The sequence below is a fragment of the Piliocolobus tephrosceles genome, chromosome 4 (genome assembly GCF_002776525.5).
Source record: "Piliocolobus tephrosceles isolate RC106 chromosome 4, ASM277652v3, whole genome shotgun sequence".
NCBI lineage: Eukaryota > Metazoa > Chordata > Mammalia > Primates > Cercopithecidae > Piliocolobus > Piliocolobus tephrosceles.
Genome location: NC_045437.1, coordinates 122,099,673 through 122,119,749, shown reverse-complemented (window position 1 = coordinate 122,119,749; position 20,077 = coordinate 122,099,673). Strand labels below are relative to the sequence as shown.

Here is a 20,077-nt window from a genome sequence, read left to right as displayed (position 1 = left end):
AACGGAATGTATTGTCTTACTTAACTCCGAAGTCCTGAGATACCTAGCTTCAGGCACAGCTGGATCCAGAGACTCAGATGATATTACACAGACTCAGTCTCTCTCCCTTTCTTCACCCTGCTTGCCTTTATGTTGGCTTTACTCTACAGCAGACTTTCCTGTCAAAGTAACAAGGCAACTCCCAGCAATTCGGAGCTTACACACTACCAGGTTAGCAATCCCTGCAGAAAGGGGGCCTACCTTTCCCAATAGTTTTAACTAGCCTTGGGTTTGAGACTCCCTGCCTTTTTTGGGTGAACCAAGCATTGTTACAGGACAGCTAGGGGTGGGCAAAATTAGAATTCTCTAAAGATCTAGGCATGCGTCATGTTTCCAATGCTGTGAAGGGTCAGCTGTATGGGAACCAGGTGACTTGAAAGTACGAAAGGAGTGGTTTCCCAAAGACAAATTGGAATATTATTAACAAAAGAAGAACGAATTGAATACTGGTCAGGTAGAAAGAAACAGATGTCTCATGTACTATTTCAGCTCCCCCAGGGGTCCAGCAAAACAGCAAGACCTCTGTATTTGGACAGCCACTTCTTGTCCTCTCTGAAGGGGACCACTCTGAACCTTGGATCTGTTCCATCCTGCAGGAATGCCTATCTTAGATGGTCAGTCCTAGAAACACTAAAGGACTGCAGTGTTCCCTCTGGAGTTGAGCCGTTAGACTTCTCATCACAGAGCTTCCTAGCTCATCTGACTTTATCCAGCCTCTTGCTTCCCCCTTCTGCCGAAGCTCATTTTAGTGTAAAGGACAGAGCAGCCTGCTCCATGGGAAAGCAAGCTGCAGGACTTGAAAGAGGGGAAGGGAGGTGTCAGTAATGCAAGGAGAGTCTGATCATTGGATGTCAAGTTTTGTCACACATGTGTTTCTGAGAAGAGAGACTAGTTGTTTTTATCAGATTCTTAAAAGGATATAAGGCCCGAAATTTAAGGAGCGTTGGCATAGGGAAAGAGAAAGTACATCCAATAAAGCATCAGTCACTTCCCAATGTCCTGCGTATGGTGGAGCCTCTGCCAGGCCTTACCATACCATTTCATTCTCAAAGTACTGGAGAACAGCAGCTACAAAGTTGTCTCAAAGCCAATCTTAATAATTACTGTATACCTGAATATAAATTTAAATAAATAACTACAGTCAGTCCTCTGTACCCACGGGGATTCAACAACTATTTATATAGCATTTACATTGTGTTAGGAATTATAAGTAATCTAGAGATGATTTAAAGTATACATGAGGATGTGCATAGGTTATGTGCAAACGCTGTGCCATTTTATATAAAGCACTTGAGCATCCACGGATTTTGGTATCTGGGGGAGGTCCTGGAACCAATCCCCTGCAGATGGCAAGGGTCACGTGTGTAGGAATTCCTCCTGGGATACTTGACTGGGGAACAAGCAAATCTAGCTAGGTTTCTCTACATGGAATTTTTGCTACACATCATGGTGAATTTTGTCCCCAGCAGTGTTCTGATAAAGTAAGAAACGGGCCACATTGTCTGCAGGTAAGATTGAACTGGGAGTTCAGAGTCCTCTGGTCTCAACAAGTATGGGCCACGTTTATGATTTGCAGTCTTAGGTGCATCATATCCTCCCTGGGCATCTGTCCAACTGGGTGAACAAACTCCTATCTTACCCTTTAGGGGTGTGGTGGCCAGGGCATGAGAGCTGATGGTACTTTGCAGAGGCCAAGTCCTAAAGGATGATGTCATGATTGTTGTTAGCTATTTGTAGCAGTATTCGTTGTTATACTGTGAATCTTATTTTGATAATGATATACCGATAATGATAATAATACCGAAGGTCTATGTAACACCTGGCAATGTATAAAGGGCTCTTAATGCTGTGTTCTCACATAACCCACCCTATAGGTAACATATCATCTCTGCCTTATAGATGAAGATACTGAGTCTTAGAGCAGTTAAGGGATAAGGCTGCCAGCTCTTTCCTTTAACTGTTATTTAGTGCCTGCAGTATACCAGTCACTGTGCTAGAAGCTTGTGATACCAAAATGATTTCTTGAGAAATGGTCCCTTCCATCAGGAAGGCCAGAGCGAGCCAGGCCTCCAACTCCAGGCCTTTGACCCCAAATCCACGGTTGTTCACACAGTGCCACTACCTCTCTCTGACTTGAGAATACGTGTCAGTAGTTGTAGTCTTAGTGGTCCAGAACTGCCAGTGACTCAGTACTTGCTATGTGCCAGACACCCTTCCCAATCATTCTGATGAATGTGTTTTTCTTATCTTTATGGCCTAGGGAATTGGCCCAATGTTAACGTACCTAATAAGTGGTCACGCCAGGTCATAACAACAGTAGCGAGGACTTACTATGTGCCAAGTACAGTGCTTTGCAGGTTACAGATTATATTACAAAACCTTCAACCAAAATGGCATGAGGAAAGGGCTTTTGTTATTCCCTTCAGAGAGCTGAGCAACTTGCCCAAGGCCACACAGCCAGTGGTAAGAGGTTAGTGCCTGGTGATGAATTCACATCTCTATTGTACCAGGAACAGGGCAAGGACATTGCCTTGTTCATGTCTGCACCCCATCCCTGCAGAGCCTACTTCCTCGTTTGCACATGGTAGACACCCACATGTGTTTGTTTAGAAAAAAATTAGGTTCCTTGAGATGACATGCTGATCAAAGGAAGACAGCAACTGTCAAAGATTGCTCTGAGATGTCTGTTTCTTCATAGCATCTCCTGTTCCCGCAGTGCCATTAGGCACACCAGTCATGCTTGCTTTCTTGGCCCCCAGGATCGCCAACCTGAAGATCCAGCTGGCCAAGCTTGACAGTGAGGCCTGGCCTGGGGTGCTGGACTCAGAGAGGGACCGGCTGATCCTCATCAACGAGAAGGAGGAGCTGCTAAAGGAGATGCGCTTCATCAGCCCCCGCAAGTGGACCCAGGGGGAGGTGGAGCAGCTGGAGATGGCCCGGAAGCGGCTGGAAAAGGACCTGCAAGCAGCCCGGGACACCCAGAGCAAGGCGCTGACGGAGAGGTGGGGCTGGGGTCCCAGGGTGTGTAGGACCCTTCTCTCACTGGCAGTCTGTCTTCAGCCCCCAGATGGTGGAAGGATGAGGGGGCTCCAGGTCCCTGGGCTCCACCCTGAGCACGCTGAGTTCAGGAATCTCTCAGATTGCCGACACAGGAAATCAGGAAAGATAATTCGCCATCCAGTGCACCAGCTACCCTGGTACTTTGCATGGTGAATCATGCTACCAAAAAGTCTGCTTAGGTGCAGGTGTTCAAAAATGTATCTTCTGACTCAATTAAGCCACATAACTCTATATAATTTAAAGCAGTCGTTTTCCAATTTTTGGACAGTGATGCACATTTTATACTGTGACCTGATACAAGGTTCACAAAATAGTGCATGCTCTTTCTACCTGTGATGCTCCTCTGATGTTTTGTCTCTTCTATTGCATTTTGTTTCGTGCAGTTCATGACTCGCCAAATTGATTTCACCCCATGCTAAGTAAGGGGTTGCAGTTTGCAGTTTGAAAAACACTGGTCTGGGTGGGGGTTGCAAAGTGGCGTGCTTATAGGAGCCAAGCAGGTCACAGAAATGCTGGAGACCCATCTGGCGGTGGTCTGTGTCAGACCAGAGTGCACAGACCCCACTGGTCTAGAGCAGGTGCTGTCTGTCTGCTGCAGCAAATGGGAGTACAGGCCTCGGGCTGCCAGAGCTGCCTGTACTTCAAACAAAAGAGTCGTTTGGATTTTTTATTTTTAAATATTGGGAACTAATCCAGAAGTTTTTTCAAAAAATGCAAATCAGCCTCATCTATGGGCCTGATACAACCTAAAAGCCACTGGTTTATATTCTCTAATTTAGACCTTATCATAGACATTGTCTTTGTTTATTTCCTTCGGTGTTCCCACCAACCTCCACACCCACACTGCACCGAATGCAACACTGTGTTCACCATAGGCTTTACGCTCTCCAGCTTCAAGTTCATTCATTCGTTCTGTTCATCAGCCAATGTTTACTCATTCATGTGAGAAACCCTTTGCTGCACAGACTGTGTGTGCAAGGCAGTTTGGGGGATTCAGAAATTAACAAGACATGGTCCCTGCCCCATGACCTTTAAATCTATTATAGTTCTTTTCACCAGTTTTTTCGCAGGAGCCTTTATTCTGCAAGGTCCCTGCCCCTAAGGAGCTTAGAAGTGAAGCTGGTGATTTTCAAGTGTGTGTGTGTGGTGTGTGTTTGGAATATGAGCAAGGGAATTCCTTTTTCTAGTGAAATCAGAGGAGGAAGCCCAGCTTATGAAGCAAGTAAACGTGCCTAGTGCCTCAGTTGAAGCAGTCGGGAGTCCTAGAGATGCCTGTCTATGCTCACTCTGTCACCCCACCATGGGTCTTCCAGGGAGCCTTCGAGCTCTAAGGCTCTTAGCCTGCAGTACCATCCTAGCAATTGAGTGAGCCCCACTTGCACATGGCATGGTGCCAGGTGGATCAGGTTCACCAGGTTCTCGCCTAGCTTCCCATGGCTTCAGAGACTCTCTTGACTCGTTGATGGCGGGAATCTCTCCCCACTAGTTGCTTAGTCAGAACTGCTAGCAGTGATGTGCAAAGTGTATCCATTTCCTCTCTTCCATTCCTCATTGGCAGCAGCAGCTGATTAGCTCTGACCCACCACCGGTTGGTAGGAGAAGGAGAAGGACAGAGCTTGAATAATTGGTGTTCTGCAGTCCTTGGAAGCACCTTGCTAGAAGTCTTCTTTAGCACCACGACTCCATTATGCTTTCTCTGGGATTTTGTGCTTTGGGGATAAGGCCTGTGTCTATATGCCCACATGCCTTTAGTGTTTGTTGAAAGAATAAATGGTTAGCTGGCCTAGGCAGATCCTTACTAGGCCTCTGTGTATATCGTTTGGATTTTTTATTTTTAAATCTTTATACCCATTCCCTGGGTCGCTCACTTGCTCCCAGACCCTATAACTGCTACTGGGAAGCCCTTAGCTATTCATCATCCCCACAGCCAGCAGCTGAAGAGAACAGACTCGTGGCAGCTTCACTCTTTGTTGGGTCAAAAGGAATACGCTTCTCACTTGCTGACTTGGAGCAAGTCATTGACCAATTTGGGTTTCACTTGCCTAATAGGGAAAAAACAGGATACATTAAGTCCTCGCTTAACATTTGTTAGTAGGTTCTTGGAAAACTATGACTTTAAGCAAAACTACATACAATGAAACCAATTTTTTTCCATCAACTTTATGTTTTATTTCTATTTTTTTCGAGATGGAGTCTTGCCCTGTCACCCAGGCTAGAGTGCAGGGGCATGATCTCGGCTTACTGCAACTTCTGCCTTCCGAGTTCAAACAATTCTCCTGCCTCAGCCTCCCGAGTAGCTGGGATTACAAGTGCGCGCCACCACACCCAGCTAATTTTTGTATTTTAGTAGAAATGGGGTTTCACCATGCTGGACAAGCTGGTCTCAAACTCCTGACCTCAGGTGATCTACCTGCCTTGGCCTCCCAAAGTGCTGAGATTATAGGCGTGACCCACTGCACCCAGCTCCATCAACTTTATTAAAAAATGACATTATTTGATAACTTCATGTACATCATTTTACTTAAAGTTGCAGTTAGCAAGAACCTATCTACAATGTTGAGGATTTACTGTAATTACATTAAATACATGTATGGTCTGAAGGCAGGCAGTTAGACCAGGCTCTTCCCTTCTGTAAAATTGTTGGTTTCTTGAAACTCGAATCGGAGGCTCTTAGGAACCCCTAAGATATACCACATGTAGAAGCTCCCATCCTGTGCCAGGCGGTAGCCTATAAAATCTCATTTAAACCTCCCAGGAACCCTGAGGTTAATCCCCATTTTACAAATGAGGAAAGATGAGGCTCACCCGAGATCCCTAAGTGCCAGAGCTGGGATTAGAAGACCACAGGTTTGCTAGCTCCAGAGGCTGTGCTCACGTTAGGGTGCTTGCCACTCAGAAGGCCTTCTGTTATTGCCTTCAACCCCATCTTTCAAAGGTCTGCTGGCTCCTCCGGAGCAGTGAGTTCACATAGCTAGTACAGGGAGGCCAGAACCTCCACTCCACTGCAGCTGCTGAGCGGGCAGCTCGGAGGGCCTGGTAGGAGAGTACTTGGGGCAAATGCAGTGGTAGGGAAGCTGGAGCGCATGCAGGCAGGCAGCCACGTGTGCCCTAAAAGGAGTCTAAGAAGGAAGCCCATAGGAATGGGGTACCATGCTCATGGCTGTGGGTCTCCCACAGTGGGGAGGCGGGAAAGCCGCCCCAGCTGTCTTTGTGTCTGCAACTGTTTCCTTCCAGCTCCATGTCTCTGTCTGTGTTCATCCTTCTGACTCTGGTATTCTGTTTCCCTTCTCTCTTTGTTTCTCATGTGTGTGTATCTTTATTTTTAGTATCTCTGTTTCTTTCTTTCTCCCCTCACTCCTCTTTCTCTATTCTCTCTCTCTCAAAATGAGATGATTATGCTCCTCATCTTTACACGACAGCCTCGCATTCAAGGTGCCTTTGAGGACAGGAATAGACACATCCAGGAGAGGCTGACTGCAGGACCTGCCAAACCCCGCTCACAAATCAGTCAGACTCACAGGCATCCGAACAAACCTCATCCTACCCTCTGCCTCCCCCTCCTTCCCGAGGGCCTTCCCCACTGCTCCCCAGAGCTGGTGTGCAGTCATGCAGGATGCTCATTAGTGCACAGGCTCCCTGGCCCCACCCCAGGGACCGATTCTTCTGGCCTGAGATGCAGCCCAGATTCTTACATTTTTAACCACCACCCAAGGTGCTGAGCTACAGCTTGTGGGGACTCCAGCCCCACCTTCTAGATCCTCTGCCTGCCTCCATGCTTGATGTGTTCTTGTCCTCCCAGCATGTGCCAGGCATCACACACGTGTGCCATCTATCCTGCAAAACCCAACGCCACTGGGAGGTGGCCTCAGCACCTGTGCATTGCTAGCAGTAGCTAGCCCCTAATGCCAGGATGTCATGGCAGCCCAACTCCCAGACCCCTCATCATCCTGTTGAGGCTTCATTGGGGACCCACATTTACTCCCAGCCCACACCTCTGTGGCTTTTCTCCCACAGAGAAGAGGAAAACCAAGGTAAAAATGGTGAGCCTCAGCTGCTCCTTGATCCTGGACCTCAACTGTTCCTGAGCTTTCCTTTTATACTGGGTCAAGAGATTCCACAGCCTTGTTCATTCTGTTGAAAGTCAAGGATTTTGTTCATTACGGGTGCTGTCTGTCAACCCACTGTGCACCCCCACCCCAGCCTCAGGCAGGACTCTAGAAGAACAGTGCCAGGGACTGAGCTGACCAAGAACCATGCCAAGGCCACTCTGCCTGCTGCTCCTGTTGTCTTTTCTGTAATTGCACAGATTCAGTTGCCCAGTAACAAGCCCGACCCACCCCTCAACACTTTTCCATTGTGTCTAGAGCAAGCTCTGGTCTTTACTGCAGGGCGTGTGCTGGGGGCTTGGGTGTGTGGGTAGACGGATGGCATGACTTGGCTTTTCCATGGAAATGAGCCCTTTCTAGGTTCACTTCCCAGTCCAGGGACCAGCTAGTCAGTCATCCCCTCTTCAGCAGGTTGACATGAGGGGATGGAGGCCAACAGTGGTACACACCTGTCCGTGGAACGTATAATAACATACAGGTGTTTCAGCAGAGCTCATAAACTCTGTCTGCTTCATCTGGAGAAAAAGTCATCCATTCAGCAAATATTGAGCCTGTCTACATGGTGGGCACTATACTAGGTGCTAGGTGCTGAGTGAGCAAGACACAGTCTCTGCCTCTCTGCCATCCCCCTGCAGTGCGGCAGCTTGCAAACCTTGGTGTGCCTAAAGATCACCTGGGAGGCTTAATGAAAAGAGAGATTTCTGGGCCCTACCCCTGGGCTTCTTGATTCAGCAGGTCAGAGTAGGGCCCAGGAATGTGCATTTCAATAAGCACTCCCCACTTTCTGATGCAGATAGTCTGTGGGCCACAAGCTGAGAAAGACTAGTCTAGTAGACAGACGAGAGCAGCCCAGGTCATGAGTTTGTGAGGGCACGGGCTTATTTGATAGGGTCCTTTATTTTGTAGTGGGCCCACTCCAGGGGTTGGAGAGCCATTCCAGGGACAAAGACACACCTGGAGTCCACCCAAGCTGCCCTCCATGGGGGATTTCAGGAGAGGTGGGGGCTGACATATGGTCCTAAAGCCAGAGGTCTCTTCCAAACAGAAGGATTTGCCTCCAGGGAGATAGTTGACTGAATTGGGCTTTGGTGTCAGGCATGCCTGGGTGAAAATCTTTGCTTCTGGTTCTGTGACATTCCATCACATCCACTAACTTCTCTCGACTCTCTGGTCCCATTCTCTCCAGCTCCTTTGCTGACTGTTGCCAGTCTACCCAACCTCGGAATGTTGTATGTACTCAGAGCTTGGTCCTAGACTTTCCCTTGTTTTCGATTCTGTATTTTGCCCTAAGATGGTGCATGAGTCTGCTAAGGCTGCCATAACAACGTACCACAGACTGACTGGGTGACTTAAACAGTGGACATTTATTTTCTCACAGTCTGGAAGGTAAAAGTCCAAGATCAGATGTCAGCGGGGTTGCTTTCTTCTGAGGTCTCTTCCCTTGGTTTGTAGATGGCCTCCTCCTTCCTCCGTTTCACATGGTCTTCCCCCATGCCTGTGCGCTAATCTCCTCTTAGAAGGACACCAGTCATGCTGGATTAGAGTTTGCCCTACTGACCTCATTTTACCTTAATTACTCCTTAAAAGCCCTATCTCCAAATATAATCACATTTGGAAGTACTGGGGCTTAGGACTTCAAAGTAGGATTTCAGGGGAACAAAAATCAAACCAGAGCAGATGGAAATCTCATTCAGGTGGTGATGCATCTGATAGGGACCGTCCCCCCAACCTTCATAGCAGCCCACCTGTTCAGCGTTCATACCCACATATCCATAATAGAGCTCTTCTCGTCCCCTGGGTTCCCCTGCCTCAGCCTTCTCCTCTTAGCAGATGCCATCGGCAGGTCCACTTGGGTGTTCATAGCAGTAACCACAGAGTCTTCCCCATTTACTCCCTCAGCCTCACCCGCTCCTGCAGCCTAGGCACTGTCTCTGTCTCTGCATTGCTCAAGCCTTCACCATCTTGGTTATACCTCACAGCCACCCTTCCTGCGTTCAGTCTTCAGCCTCCTGTCCATTGTCCTCCCCACAGTCATGGTGACCTCAAGATGACAAGGTCTCTGCTAAAGCCCCCGCTTGGAATGTTCTTTCCTCCTGCACTTTTCCTAGCCAGCTGCTGTCCATTATCCACCCTTAAATTTCTCTACTAGTCAGGAATCTAACTGCTGCAAGAAACAGCCCCCAAAGTCTCTGTGGCTTCACACAACAGGCTTATTTCTTGTCCGTATAATGTCTAATTGGGTATGTCCGGTTAACAGGCAGCCTTCCATGTGGTCATTCAGGAACCCAGGCTCTTTCCATCTGTAACACCTCCCCCTTTGAGTCCACGAGAGTCCATGCAAGAGACAGTGAAGAAGACACACCCACTTTTCTTAACTACTTGTGCTCATATCCCATTGGTCAGAACTTGGTCATATGCCCTGCCCACCCGGCCACAGGGAAGGCTGGGAAAATGGTCCAGGGACAGGGCAGGGTACACACTGCCAGTCTCAGCCACAGAGTCACTTGGCTGGAAGAGGCTCACCTGCCAGTTCAAATTGGGCCTCTCCTTTTGTGTTCTTTTCTACCTTTGTGTACTTTTTCTTCATGGACCTTGTCATACACTGTGTTAATTAGGTATTTGAGTATTTATTTAATATCGGTTCTCCCCAGTAGAATGTAAGCCCCATAAGAACAGAAACAAGTCCTACTGTGCTCACTCACTACTTTATCCCCAGTGCTATGGGAAGGGTCCAGTACAAAATGGGCACTCAGTAAATATGAGATGAAAAAGGGAGGAAGGAAGAGAAGGAAGGTATGGTTGGGTGAAATCCTAATTCTGCCACTAATTCCACAGCTTTAGGTAAATTATACAACTCTAAGGGCCTCGATTTCCTCTTATGTAAAGTGGTAGAAATCATTCTTACTATGCAGCATTATTGTGTGACTGAATTAAGGCAGTGACCTAAGGTTCCTAGCAGAGAGCCTGATATATATATAGTGGGTGAGTGATACTGCAGTTATCATAGGATTATAATGTATGTGGATGCTCTAGCTCCCTGGTTGCCATGGTCAAATGCTTGCGGAAAGTTCTTGTGCCTGTGGGTCTGGGTGTACATGGGTAAGAGTGCATGCCTGTGCTTCCTTTCAGGGGATCCCTCTCATGCTTTCTCTCCCTCCAGGTTAAAGTTAAACAGTAAGAGGAACCAGCTGGTGAGAGAACTGGAGGAAGCCACTCGGCAGGTGGCAACTCTGCACTCTCAGCTGAAAAGGTGAGTGGTGGGCGGTGAGGCCACTGCTCCCCTGGGCATGGCCAGACACGGGTGTCCCTAGTGTCCCAGCCCAGGCTCTACCCTTCGCTTATCCTCCGTGGCTTGAGTGTGGCTGTTTAGAAGCACAGCAAGTGGATTGTCAGCAGACTCGGGCGTGGCCTGGCGTGGCTAGGAATAGGGATCTTGACCTCTCCAGACAGATAGCACAAAGAAGGCCCCAGGCAGGTACTAGGAAGTCTTAGGAGACTCGGCTGGGTGTCATGGCTCACACCTGTGATCCCAGCACTTTGCAAGGCCAAGGTGGGTGGATCGCTTGAGCTCAGAAGTTTGAAACCAGCCTGGGCAACATGGCGAAACCCCATTTCTGCTAAAACTACGAAATTAGCCGGTTGTGGCAGTGCATGCCTGTGGTCCCAGCTACTCGGGAGGCTGAGGTGGGAGGATGACTTGAGCCCGGGAGGAGGCTTACCGTGAGCCGAGATCGTGCCACTGCACTCCAGCCTGGGTGACTGAGCCAAACCTTGTCTCCAAAAAGAAAAAAAAAGACTTAGGAAACTCACACTGCCACCTGCCTATACAACGCAGAGAAAGTAGCCTCAGGCCTGGGCCTCCATAAACAACAGTGCATCACTGGAATCTAATAACAACATTTTGTTTCATTAGTTTTTTTTCTAATGGTGGCCTTCTCTTTGTAGTAAGTGATACTGCTTTTCAAATTACACTTAGGATGTAAAGTTTTCTTTTAAGATAGATGTTTTAAAATATTAAAACAGTGAGTTGGGGTGGGCGCAGTGGCTCACACCTGTAATCCTACCACTTTGGGAGACCGAGGCGGGTGGATTGCCTGAGCTCAGGCATTTGAGACTAACCTGGGCAACATGGTGAAACCCCGTCTCTACTAAAATACAAAAAATTAGCCAGGTATGGTGGTGGGCGCCTACAGTCCCAGATACTCAGGAGGCTGAGGCAGGAGAATTGCTTAAACCCAGGAGGCGGAGGTTGCAGTGAGCCGAGGTCGTGCCACTGTACTCCAGCTTGGGCGACAGAGCGAGACTCTGTCTCCAAAAAAAAAAAAAAGCAGTGAGTTGATTTCAAGAAAGACATTAAGAAATTTTTGTTTCATAGTGGATTCAACTATGAAAAAATATACAAATGCAATGTAGCCAATTGGAGCTCTGGGAAACAGATCTAGAGGAAAAAGTGGACTTTTAAGGCAGCTAACTTGAGTCCAAAGCCCAGCTCTGCCATGTCTTGATTATATGGCCTTCTTGGGGTATCAGTTTTCCATGAAATGGGGGTGAAGGGTCTACCCTAGAGATTGCCAAGCAAGTCTAGTGAGATCATGGTGCTTTCCAGAGCCCAGCAGAGGGTCTCAGGGGGCCCACTTCACTGTGTGCATCTCACTGTCCTTCCCCTCCCGGTGTCCCAGTCTCTCAAGCAGCATGCAGTCCCTGTCCTCAGGCAGCAGCCCCGGATCCCTCACATCCAGCCGGGGCTCCCTGGTTGCATCCAGCCTGGACTCCTCCACTTCAGCCAGCTTCACTGACCTCTACTATGACCCCTTTGAGCAGCTGGACTCAGAGCTGCAGAGCAAGGTGGAGTTTCTGCTCCTGGAGGGGGCCACCGGCTTCCGGCCCTCGGGCTGCATCACCACCATCCATGAGGACGAGGTGGCCAAGACCCAGAAGGCAGAGGGAGGTGGCCGCCTGCAGGCTCTCCGTTCCCTGTCTGGCACCCCAAAGTCCATGACCTCCCTGTCCCCACGTTCCTCTCTCTCCTCCCCGTCCCCACCCTGTTCCCCTCTCATGGCTGACCCCCTCCTGGCTGGTGATGCTTTCCTCAACTCCCTGGAGTTTGAAGACCCGGAGCTGAGTGCCACTCTTTGTGAACTGAGCCTTGGTAACAGCACCCAGGAAAGATACCGGCTGGAGGAACCAGGAACGGAGGGCAAGCAGCTGGGCCAAGGTAGAGAGCACCATGCCCAGAGGGTGGGAACCGGGAAGAGGGAAAGAGATCCTCTGTGCTCAGAACCCCCAGTGATCATTCTAGTCTGTATTTACTGACTGCTTTCTGTGTGCTGGGTCTTTGTATGGCAAGTATATTTATTCAGTGGGATATTTATTAACTCAGTATTTTTGAGGTCCTGTGCGAAGGGTTTCTGGTAGTAGATTCTGTCCTCAAACAGACATTTAGCACCTTATAAAACTAAGTGTCGGCCGGGCGCGGTGGCTCAAGCCTGTAATCCCAGCACTTTGGGAGGCCGAGACGGGCGGATCACGAGGTCAGGAGATCGAGACCATCCTGGCTAACACGGTGAAACCCCGTCTCTACTAAAAATACAAAAACTAGCCGGGCGAGGTGGCAGGCGCCTGTCGTCCCAGCTACTCGGGAGGCTAAGGCAGGAGAATGGCGTAAACCCGGGAGACGGAGCTTGCAGTGAGCTGAGATCCGGCCACTGCACTCCAGTCCGGGCGACAGAGCGAGACTCCGCCTCAAAACAAAAACAAAAACAAAAACAAAACTAAGTGTCAGGTCATCCTGTGCTAATGGATATACATGGATTCATCTATCCATTCATTCAACAGATATTCTGTGTGTCAGGCACTGGGTTGGTCACTAAGGATTCTGTGTTGAAGACACACAGGGTCCCTGTTCTCATGAAGCTTATGTTCAGATGGAGGCACAGGGAATGAACCTGCAACCAAACAAGCACTACAAAGGAAATAAAACAGGGAATGTGATCCAGGCTTTCAGGTTGGAGGTGGGACTGCCGGGGCAGCTTGGGTTGTAAAAGAAGATGACATTTGAGGGTGTCTCGAATGGTGAGATGGAGCCAGCCTTGGGAAAAGCAAGAGCAAAATCTCTGAGGTCAGAGGAAGGGAATAGAAGGGGAGCCAGGAAGCTGTGAGTCAGAGGTAGGGGTTACCAATGAGGCTAGAGAACTAGGCAGAGTCCAGATCCTGAAAGGCCTGGTGGGCTATGCTAAGGAGTTTGGATTTTATCCTAATTGCACTGGGGACCCATGTGACTGTTTGAAGCTGGTAATGATATGAGCTGACTCCCATTCTGCATGGGGTCAGAAAGAACGCTTTGGTGGGTGTTGGTCGGGATTTAAGTTGGAATCTTCAAAACAGAAGATGATGCTGACATTGACAGCTAAGATTTATTAGGAGAAAACCTTTTTATCTTTAGCAGCAACCACATAATAAATCATAATAGTTAACTTTCATTGGGGATGTATTATGAGTTGGGCAATGTGCTTAATATATGGTGAAATTGGTTATTTCTATTCTGTCCATTTCACTGATGAGGAATTGGAGATCAGAGAGGTGATGTCACTTGCCTTAGGTCACCCAGCCAACAAGCGAGGAAGCAGGGATAAGAACCTGAGTCTTTCTGGCCCCAGAACCCAACCCCTTTATTGTCATGCCTTAGGCTGGGAGGCAGTTCAGTGTGCACATTCATGCCAACTCCTGGTGCTTGGGGCCCCACCAACCCCATCTGGCTCTGGGTGTGAAGGTCAGGACTGAGTAGGGTGTTCGGTAAACTCACCTGGGCCTCCTTGGCTTTCCTGGCCACAGGAATAATAGCTCACAATAATCATAGCTATGCTATATAGAGTACAGGTGTTTAGGATTCAGGTACTTCTGTACATATTTACTCATTTAAGCCTCACAACACCTCTAGGAAGTGGGTGCTATTTTTTTTTTTTTTTTTTTTTTGAGACGGAGTCTCACTCTGTAACCCAGGCTGGAGTGCAGTAGCGCCATCCTGGCTCACTGCAACCTCCACCTCCTGGATTCAAACGATTCTCCTGCCTCGGCCTCCCAAGTAGCTGGGATTACAGGTGCACGCCAACATGCCTGGCTAATTTTTTGTATTTTTAGTAAAAACGGGCTTTCACCATGTTGACCAGGCTGGTCTTGAACTCCTGACCTCAGTTGATCCACCTGTCTTGGCCTCCCAAAGTGCTGGGATTACAGGCGTGAACCACCAAGCCCTGTCCCTTTTATCCCCATCTTAAAGATGAAAAAAGTGAGGCACAGTGAGGTTAAAAGACTTGTCTGAGGTTAGTCCCACAGAGCGAAATGGCAAGACGAGAACTGGCACAAGGACCGCCTGCTCAGAATGCACACTATTATCCATGTGCCGAGTTCTGTCTACAAAAAGCTTGAGCTCCTGGCTCCAGGTGAGGCCAGCTAGAAGCAGCCAGACCCATATTAGCCCTGTGGCTCCAGGCATGGGCAGGAGTGCTGCTGCTGTGCCCAGAATTGTCCATTTGTGTGCAAGGGCCAGGGGGAGCATGGTAGGGAAATGAGGTTTCCTTGTTAACAAAGGCTTTGAGTGCCAGTGGTTTCCTTAGAAGAGGAGCTGGGAGATCCCTGGATTTCCCTCATCAGGAAGAGAGTCTTGCTGAGTGCTCTCAAAATAAAAGCAAGCGCCCTACTATAGCAGGTGGCAAGCTTCAGAAAATTGTTCCCTGGAGAGGAGGGGGTCTAGGTGGAATCTCTAACGAGGCTCAAGGAGCGTGCCTCTGATGGCAATATTAAGCCAAGTCAGGACACTCAGACCCCAGCTATGTCCTGTGAAGTGACCCCCTTCTCTCCCCTCCCCAACAGTGTCCTTGGGGCTTGTGGGCCTAAGACAGCACAGTAGGCTGGGCACACACAGATCTCGGGATGGCATTTCCTTCCTGCCATCTCCGGAAGCCTTCCCTACAGCGAGCAATGCCAGGCAGAGCTCAGACGCTAAGCAGGTTATGTGATTAGTGCTGCTGTTCGGTTAGCAGACAAATTAATCTCCTTAAGTGGTTTAGTGGAGGGTGGAGATGCATGGGTCTGAAAGCAGGAGGTCTCCACGGGCTCAGCAGGCTCGGCTTCCCCATCGCCAGCACTTGCCGTCTCCCAGACCCGCCTTGTCACCCATCACCATCCCCAGCCTGCCATGCCCCGGACTCTGTGCCCCTCAATGCTGCGAGCCCTTGCCCTTCTCCAGTCTGTCCCCAGGTGCTCAGAGGTGTTAGCTGTGAGATTGTAAGATCTGGATCTGGCCTTGCCTCCTGCAAGGAGGGCAGGAACTGTCTTATTCATCGTTGTAGTTCCGAACATGGCAATGGGCCTGGCATATCGTGGGTGTTCATTACTTGGGCAAGGAAGGAATGTGCAGCACGTGTTGAGTGCTTAGTTATGAGCCTCAGATCAGAGACTTTCAAGGGCCCCTGTTAAGGGTAGGGAAGAGGAGGAGCTGAATTAGGAGTGGAAAGGGATAGGCAGTGGAAGAACGGGTGCTTAATATCTCCCTTCTCTGTCCTGAGGGTCCAGGGGCTGTTATTTTGCCCCAGGTAGGTAGGGATGGATCTATTAGGTTGGTGCAAAGTAATTGCGGTTTTTGCCATTGAAAGTATAGATATCCACAGTGATGGGAACAGCAGTGGCTATAAGGATAGCTGTAATGAGTTGTGTAGAGCACTTTGCCTGCCTGCACCAATCTCTATATTAAGGACTTCCCCTATAATGTCTCGCTGAGTCCTCTCAACTTGGATAATAATAAGTAGGTATTATTATCCAAGTTTTCCAAATGAGGTATCTGGGGCTTAATAGGATTAAGTCAGTATCTCAAGGTCATGAAGCAGTAAGTGGTGGAACTGGATTTGAATCCAGGCAGTTCGACTCCAGAGCCTGGGATGGTAAAACACAAAATCACATGTGACTCCTTCCATCACCCTAAAGCAAACTTTAAAAAAATTTTTTTTGCTTTAGCATTTAGAGGTGGTTGGAATTTGGTGGAACGATCTTTCATCCATAGATAGTGTATCAAAATTGGGAGTTCAGGCTCCCAAAATCCCAAAGTGTTGGGATTACGATGGCTCACGCCTGTAATCCCAGCACTTTGGAAGGCCAAAGCAGGAGGATTTCTTGAGACCAGGAGTTCAAGACCCACCTGGGCAATATGGCAAAACCCCATCTCTGCAACAAAATAATAATAATTTAAAAATTATCTGAGTCTGGTGGCACATGCCTGTAGTTCCAGTACTTGGGAGGCGGAGGTGGGAGGATCACCAGAACCCGGAGTGGTCGAGGCTGCAGTGAGCCATGATCGTGCCGCTGCACTCCAGCCTGGATGAGTGAGACCCTGCCTCAAAAACAAAACAAAATTGGGAGTTGCAAAGACAGTTTTCTGGTTCCTGAACCTGACTTTCCATTTTCCTTCTCTAGCTGTGAATACGGCCCAGGGGTGTGGCCTGAAAGTGGCCTGTGTCTCAGCCGCAGTATCGGACGAGTCAGTGGCTGGGGACAGTGGCGTGTACGAGGCTTCCGTGCAGAGGTGGGCATCTGGGTGCTGGCTCTCTCTGTGGCCACGTAAGCCATGAACTCTGAATATCCAGAGCCTAGGCCTGTGGGGTGGCTTAGGTTTTGGCCCCTACAGTGTGTGGAAGGAGCCCCAAGAGGGCGTGACCCCACCTTCCTCTTGGCAGCCCAAGGCACAGACAGCATAACTTCTCCTGGGGTTAGAGATGCTTCGGGTTTAGGGGAGTGCGAGTTCTGTGGTAGCTACGAAAAAGGTATATGGCTAAGGAGCAAGCGCTAGAGAAAGGCCAGGCACCTTAAGAGAGGAGTCCAAGCTGGGCATAGTGGTGTGAGTCTGTAATCCCAGCTACTTGGGAGGCTTCAATGGGAGGATCACTTGACACCAGGAGTTCAAGACCAGCCTGGGCAAAATAGTGAGACCCGATCTCTAAAAATTTTTTTTAATTAAAATTTAAAAAAGGACCTGGAGGGAAGCTGAGCACACCCCAACTTTCCTCCTGGGGATGTAACCCCAGCCTCCCAAAACAGTTTGTTCACTGCAAGGAAGCCTAACTCCCCCTTCCCTATTGCCTTTCAGACTGGGTGCTTCAGAAGCTGCTGCGTTTGACAGTGACGAATCGGAAGCATTGGGTGCGGCCCGAGTTCAGATTGCCCTGAAGTAAGTGACAAGGACGATGAGGATAGAAGGAACGGTCTGTGTGGGGTCCCTTCTTCATCCGCAGCATTCGCCTGCATTTACATTCACAGCCGCCCTGGTTGGAAGGCAGCACCAGCAGGACCTGCTGGCCATTGCAGCTTCTTAACGGAAGGGACGCCGATTCGTTTCTCACCTCCCAGCCGTCCGCTTTACAGATAGGAGAAATGAGGTTTTAAAAGACCTTATGACTTGGCCCAACTCACGGAGCTGGCTGGTGGCAGAGCCAGGACCGGGACTGAGACCTCCTGCCTCTCAGTGTGTTTGTTCATTGTTGCTGTGGCTTTTGTCTTTCCATCCCATCTAGGTTTCATTGGTCTGGATGGAAGTCGATCACTGGGGGCTGCAGCCCAGATTGGGTCAATACACACGTGGCTGTTCTTTTTGTTTTCTCTTGTTGGGGGATGATCTCAATTTTATTTTTTGTTTTTGTTTTTTTTGAGACAGGGTCTCACTTGTCACCCAGGCTGGAGTGCAGTAGTGTGATGTAGCTCGCTGCAACCTCTGCCTCCTGGGTTCGAGCGATTCTCCTGCTTCAGCCTCCCAAGTAGCTGGGATTACAGGCGTGTGCCACCACGCCCGGCTAACTTTTATATTTTTAATAGAGATGGGGTTTCACCATGTTGGGCCAGGCTGGTCTCAAACTCCTGACCTCAAATGATCTGCCTGCCTCGGCCTCCCAAAGTGCTGAGATTACAGGCATGAGCCACCACACCTGGCCTTCCGTATTTTTTAATAGGAATTAGTTGACAACATTACCATATCATGAAATTTCACCCACATTTATGGGTTCTTTTTAAAAATTCAGACAACTGACTGGGCGTGGTGGCTCACACCTGTAATCCCAACACTTTGGGAGGCCAAGGCAGATGGATCACTTGATTCCAGGAGTTCAGGACCAGCTCAGGCAACATGATGGAACCCCGTCTCTACTAAAAATACAAAAAATTAGCTGGATGTGGTGGTGCACATCTGTAGTCCTAGCTACTCAGGAGGCTGAGGTGGGCGGATCACCTGAGCCTGGGAGGTCGAGGCTACCACGAGCCCTGATCATGCCACTGAACTCAACCTGGATGACAGAGTGAGACCCTGTTTCAAAAAAAAAATTTTTTTTTTCAAACAATTGACAGCTCTAGCTCTACATCCCTGCATGGCAGCAAAGCACTGGGTTTATGCTCTTGAGCTCACCATAGTCCCCAGGGCAGCCAACAGCCAAGTCCTGTGACTTTTAACAGAGAGAAGGAATGAGAGAGATGAGTGTGTTACTAATAGGTACTTCATATGCCCCTTTTCATTTCAGATATGATGAGAAGAATAAGCAATTTGCAATACTAATCATCCAGCTGAGTAACCTTTCTGCTCTGTTGCAGCAACAAGACCAGAAAGTGTGAGTATGTAGCTGGATGGGTGTGTAGCATACTCTCACCCTCCGGAGTCACCCCTGGGGGTCACTTTTCTGCCCTGTCCTGATCCAGTTATGGGCCATGTCAAGACACTGTGGGTTTGTAAAGCATATGACTGTGATGCTAAATGTCAGTGCTGTGCATGTGAATACAGGCACAATGGCAAGCACGCCAGCTGTAAAGACAAGCACTCTAGATGACTGTGTGAATTCCTGCCCCATTGCGTACTGAGCACCTGCTGAATGCCAGCTCTAGGAATGGGGTGGTGAGCAGATCCTTCCTGGGCCCTACCCTCCTGGACTTTGAGCCTCGTGGAGAGAAATGGTCACAGTCTGTTTTATCTTCTCCTAAGCTCAAGTGTTTCTTGCAGAGAGAGGTGGGTCTTCTCTTTCCAAGAGTCAGCACCAGTCACTGTGCTTCTCTTGGCGGGGTGTGACTGCGTGTTACCTTGATGCTGATAGGATGCAAACACCTGCTCTGTCCGCATGCGGGCTCCTCCCATGGTAGATGGGTTTATCCTTTATTGCACTCATCTGCCTACAAGTTTTCTCGGATCATAAGGCCCAGAGGGTGGCAACAGAAGCTTATGTGTCTGTGGTCTACACCCAGCCAGCCTGTGAGGGTGGCGAATATGGGAAGAAGGAAGGGCAGGAAGGCGGACAAAACAGAAGGAAGACAAGATGGGATGCTTGGGTCGTTTTCAGTCTTTTGCCCACCCAGGTGGTGCCAGGTTGAATAGCCTTCTCCATAGCTCATTGGTACTCAGGCAGGGTACCAATGCCTGTGGGATGATGCCTAGAAGTGAAGGGTCTGGACCAAAGGACAAATGCATCTGGAATTTTGTTAGATTTGTCAAAGTTTCTTCCAGTGTATGGGGCCTGATTCCCCAGATTCCTCACTTCTACAAACTCTCATCCACTGTTGTTTGCTTAGGGATTTCAGCAGCTGTTTAGTCCAACACTTTAGCCCCAGACATGGGCTGACCCAGGGTTTCCTGCGGTTCTGTCTCCCTCTAGGAATATCCGCGTGGCTGTCCTTCCTTGCTCTGAAAGCACCACCTGCCTGTTCCGGACCCGGCCCCTGGACGCCTCAGACACTCTAGTGTTCAATGAGGTGTTCTGGGTATCCATGTCCTATCCAGCCCTTCACCAGAAGACCTTAAGAGTCGATGTCTGTACCACCGACAGGAGCCATCTGGAAGAGTGCCTGGTAAGGGC

At 49.1% G+C, this 20,077-nt stretch overlaps 1 protein-coding gene across 3 annotated transcripts in view; it reads left to right on the top strand.

Annotated features, from left to right (window-relative positions):
- The window catches only part of WWC1 (WW and C2 domain containing 1), a 181,092-nt gene that overhangs the window by 116,658 nt on the left and 44,357 nt on the right, over window positions 1-20,077 (top strand). For all 3 annotated transcript variants that reach the window (XM_023218897.1, XM_023218896.1, XM_023218895.1), the window contains exons 9-15: window positions 2,799-3,041; window positions 10,366-10,455; window positions 11,885-12,420; window positions 16,671-16,779; window positions 17,341-17,421; window positions 18,758-18,844; window positions 19,877-20,069. In XM_023218897.1, the coding sequence (XP_023074665.1) occupies window positions 2,799-3,041; window positions 10,366-10,455; window positions 11,885-12,420; window positions 16,671-16,779; window positions 17,341-17,421; window positions 18,758-18,844; window positions 19,877-20,069 (1,339 nt within the window). The remainder of the gene's footprint in view (window positions 1-2,798; window positions 3,042-10,365; window positions 10,456-11,884; window positions 12,421-16,670; window positions 16,780-17,340; window positions 17,422-18,757; window positions 18,845-19,876; window positions 20,070-20,077) is intronic.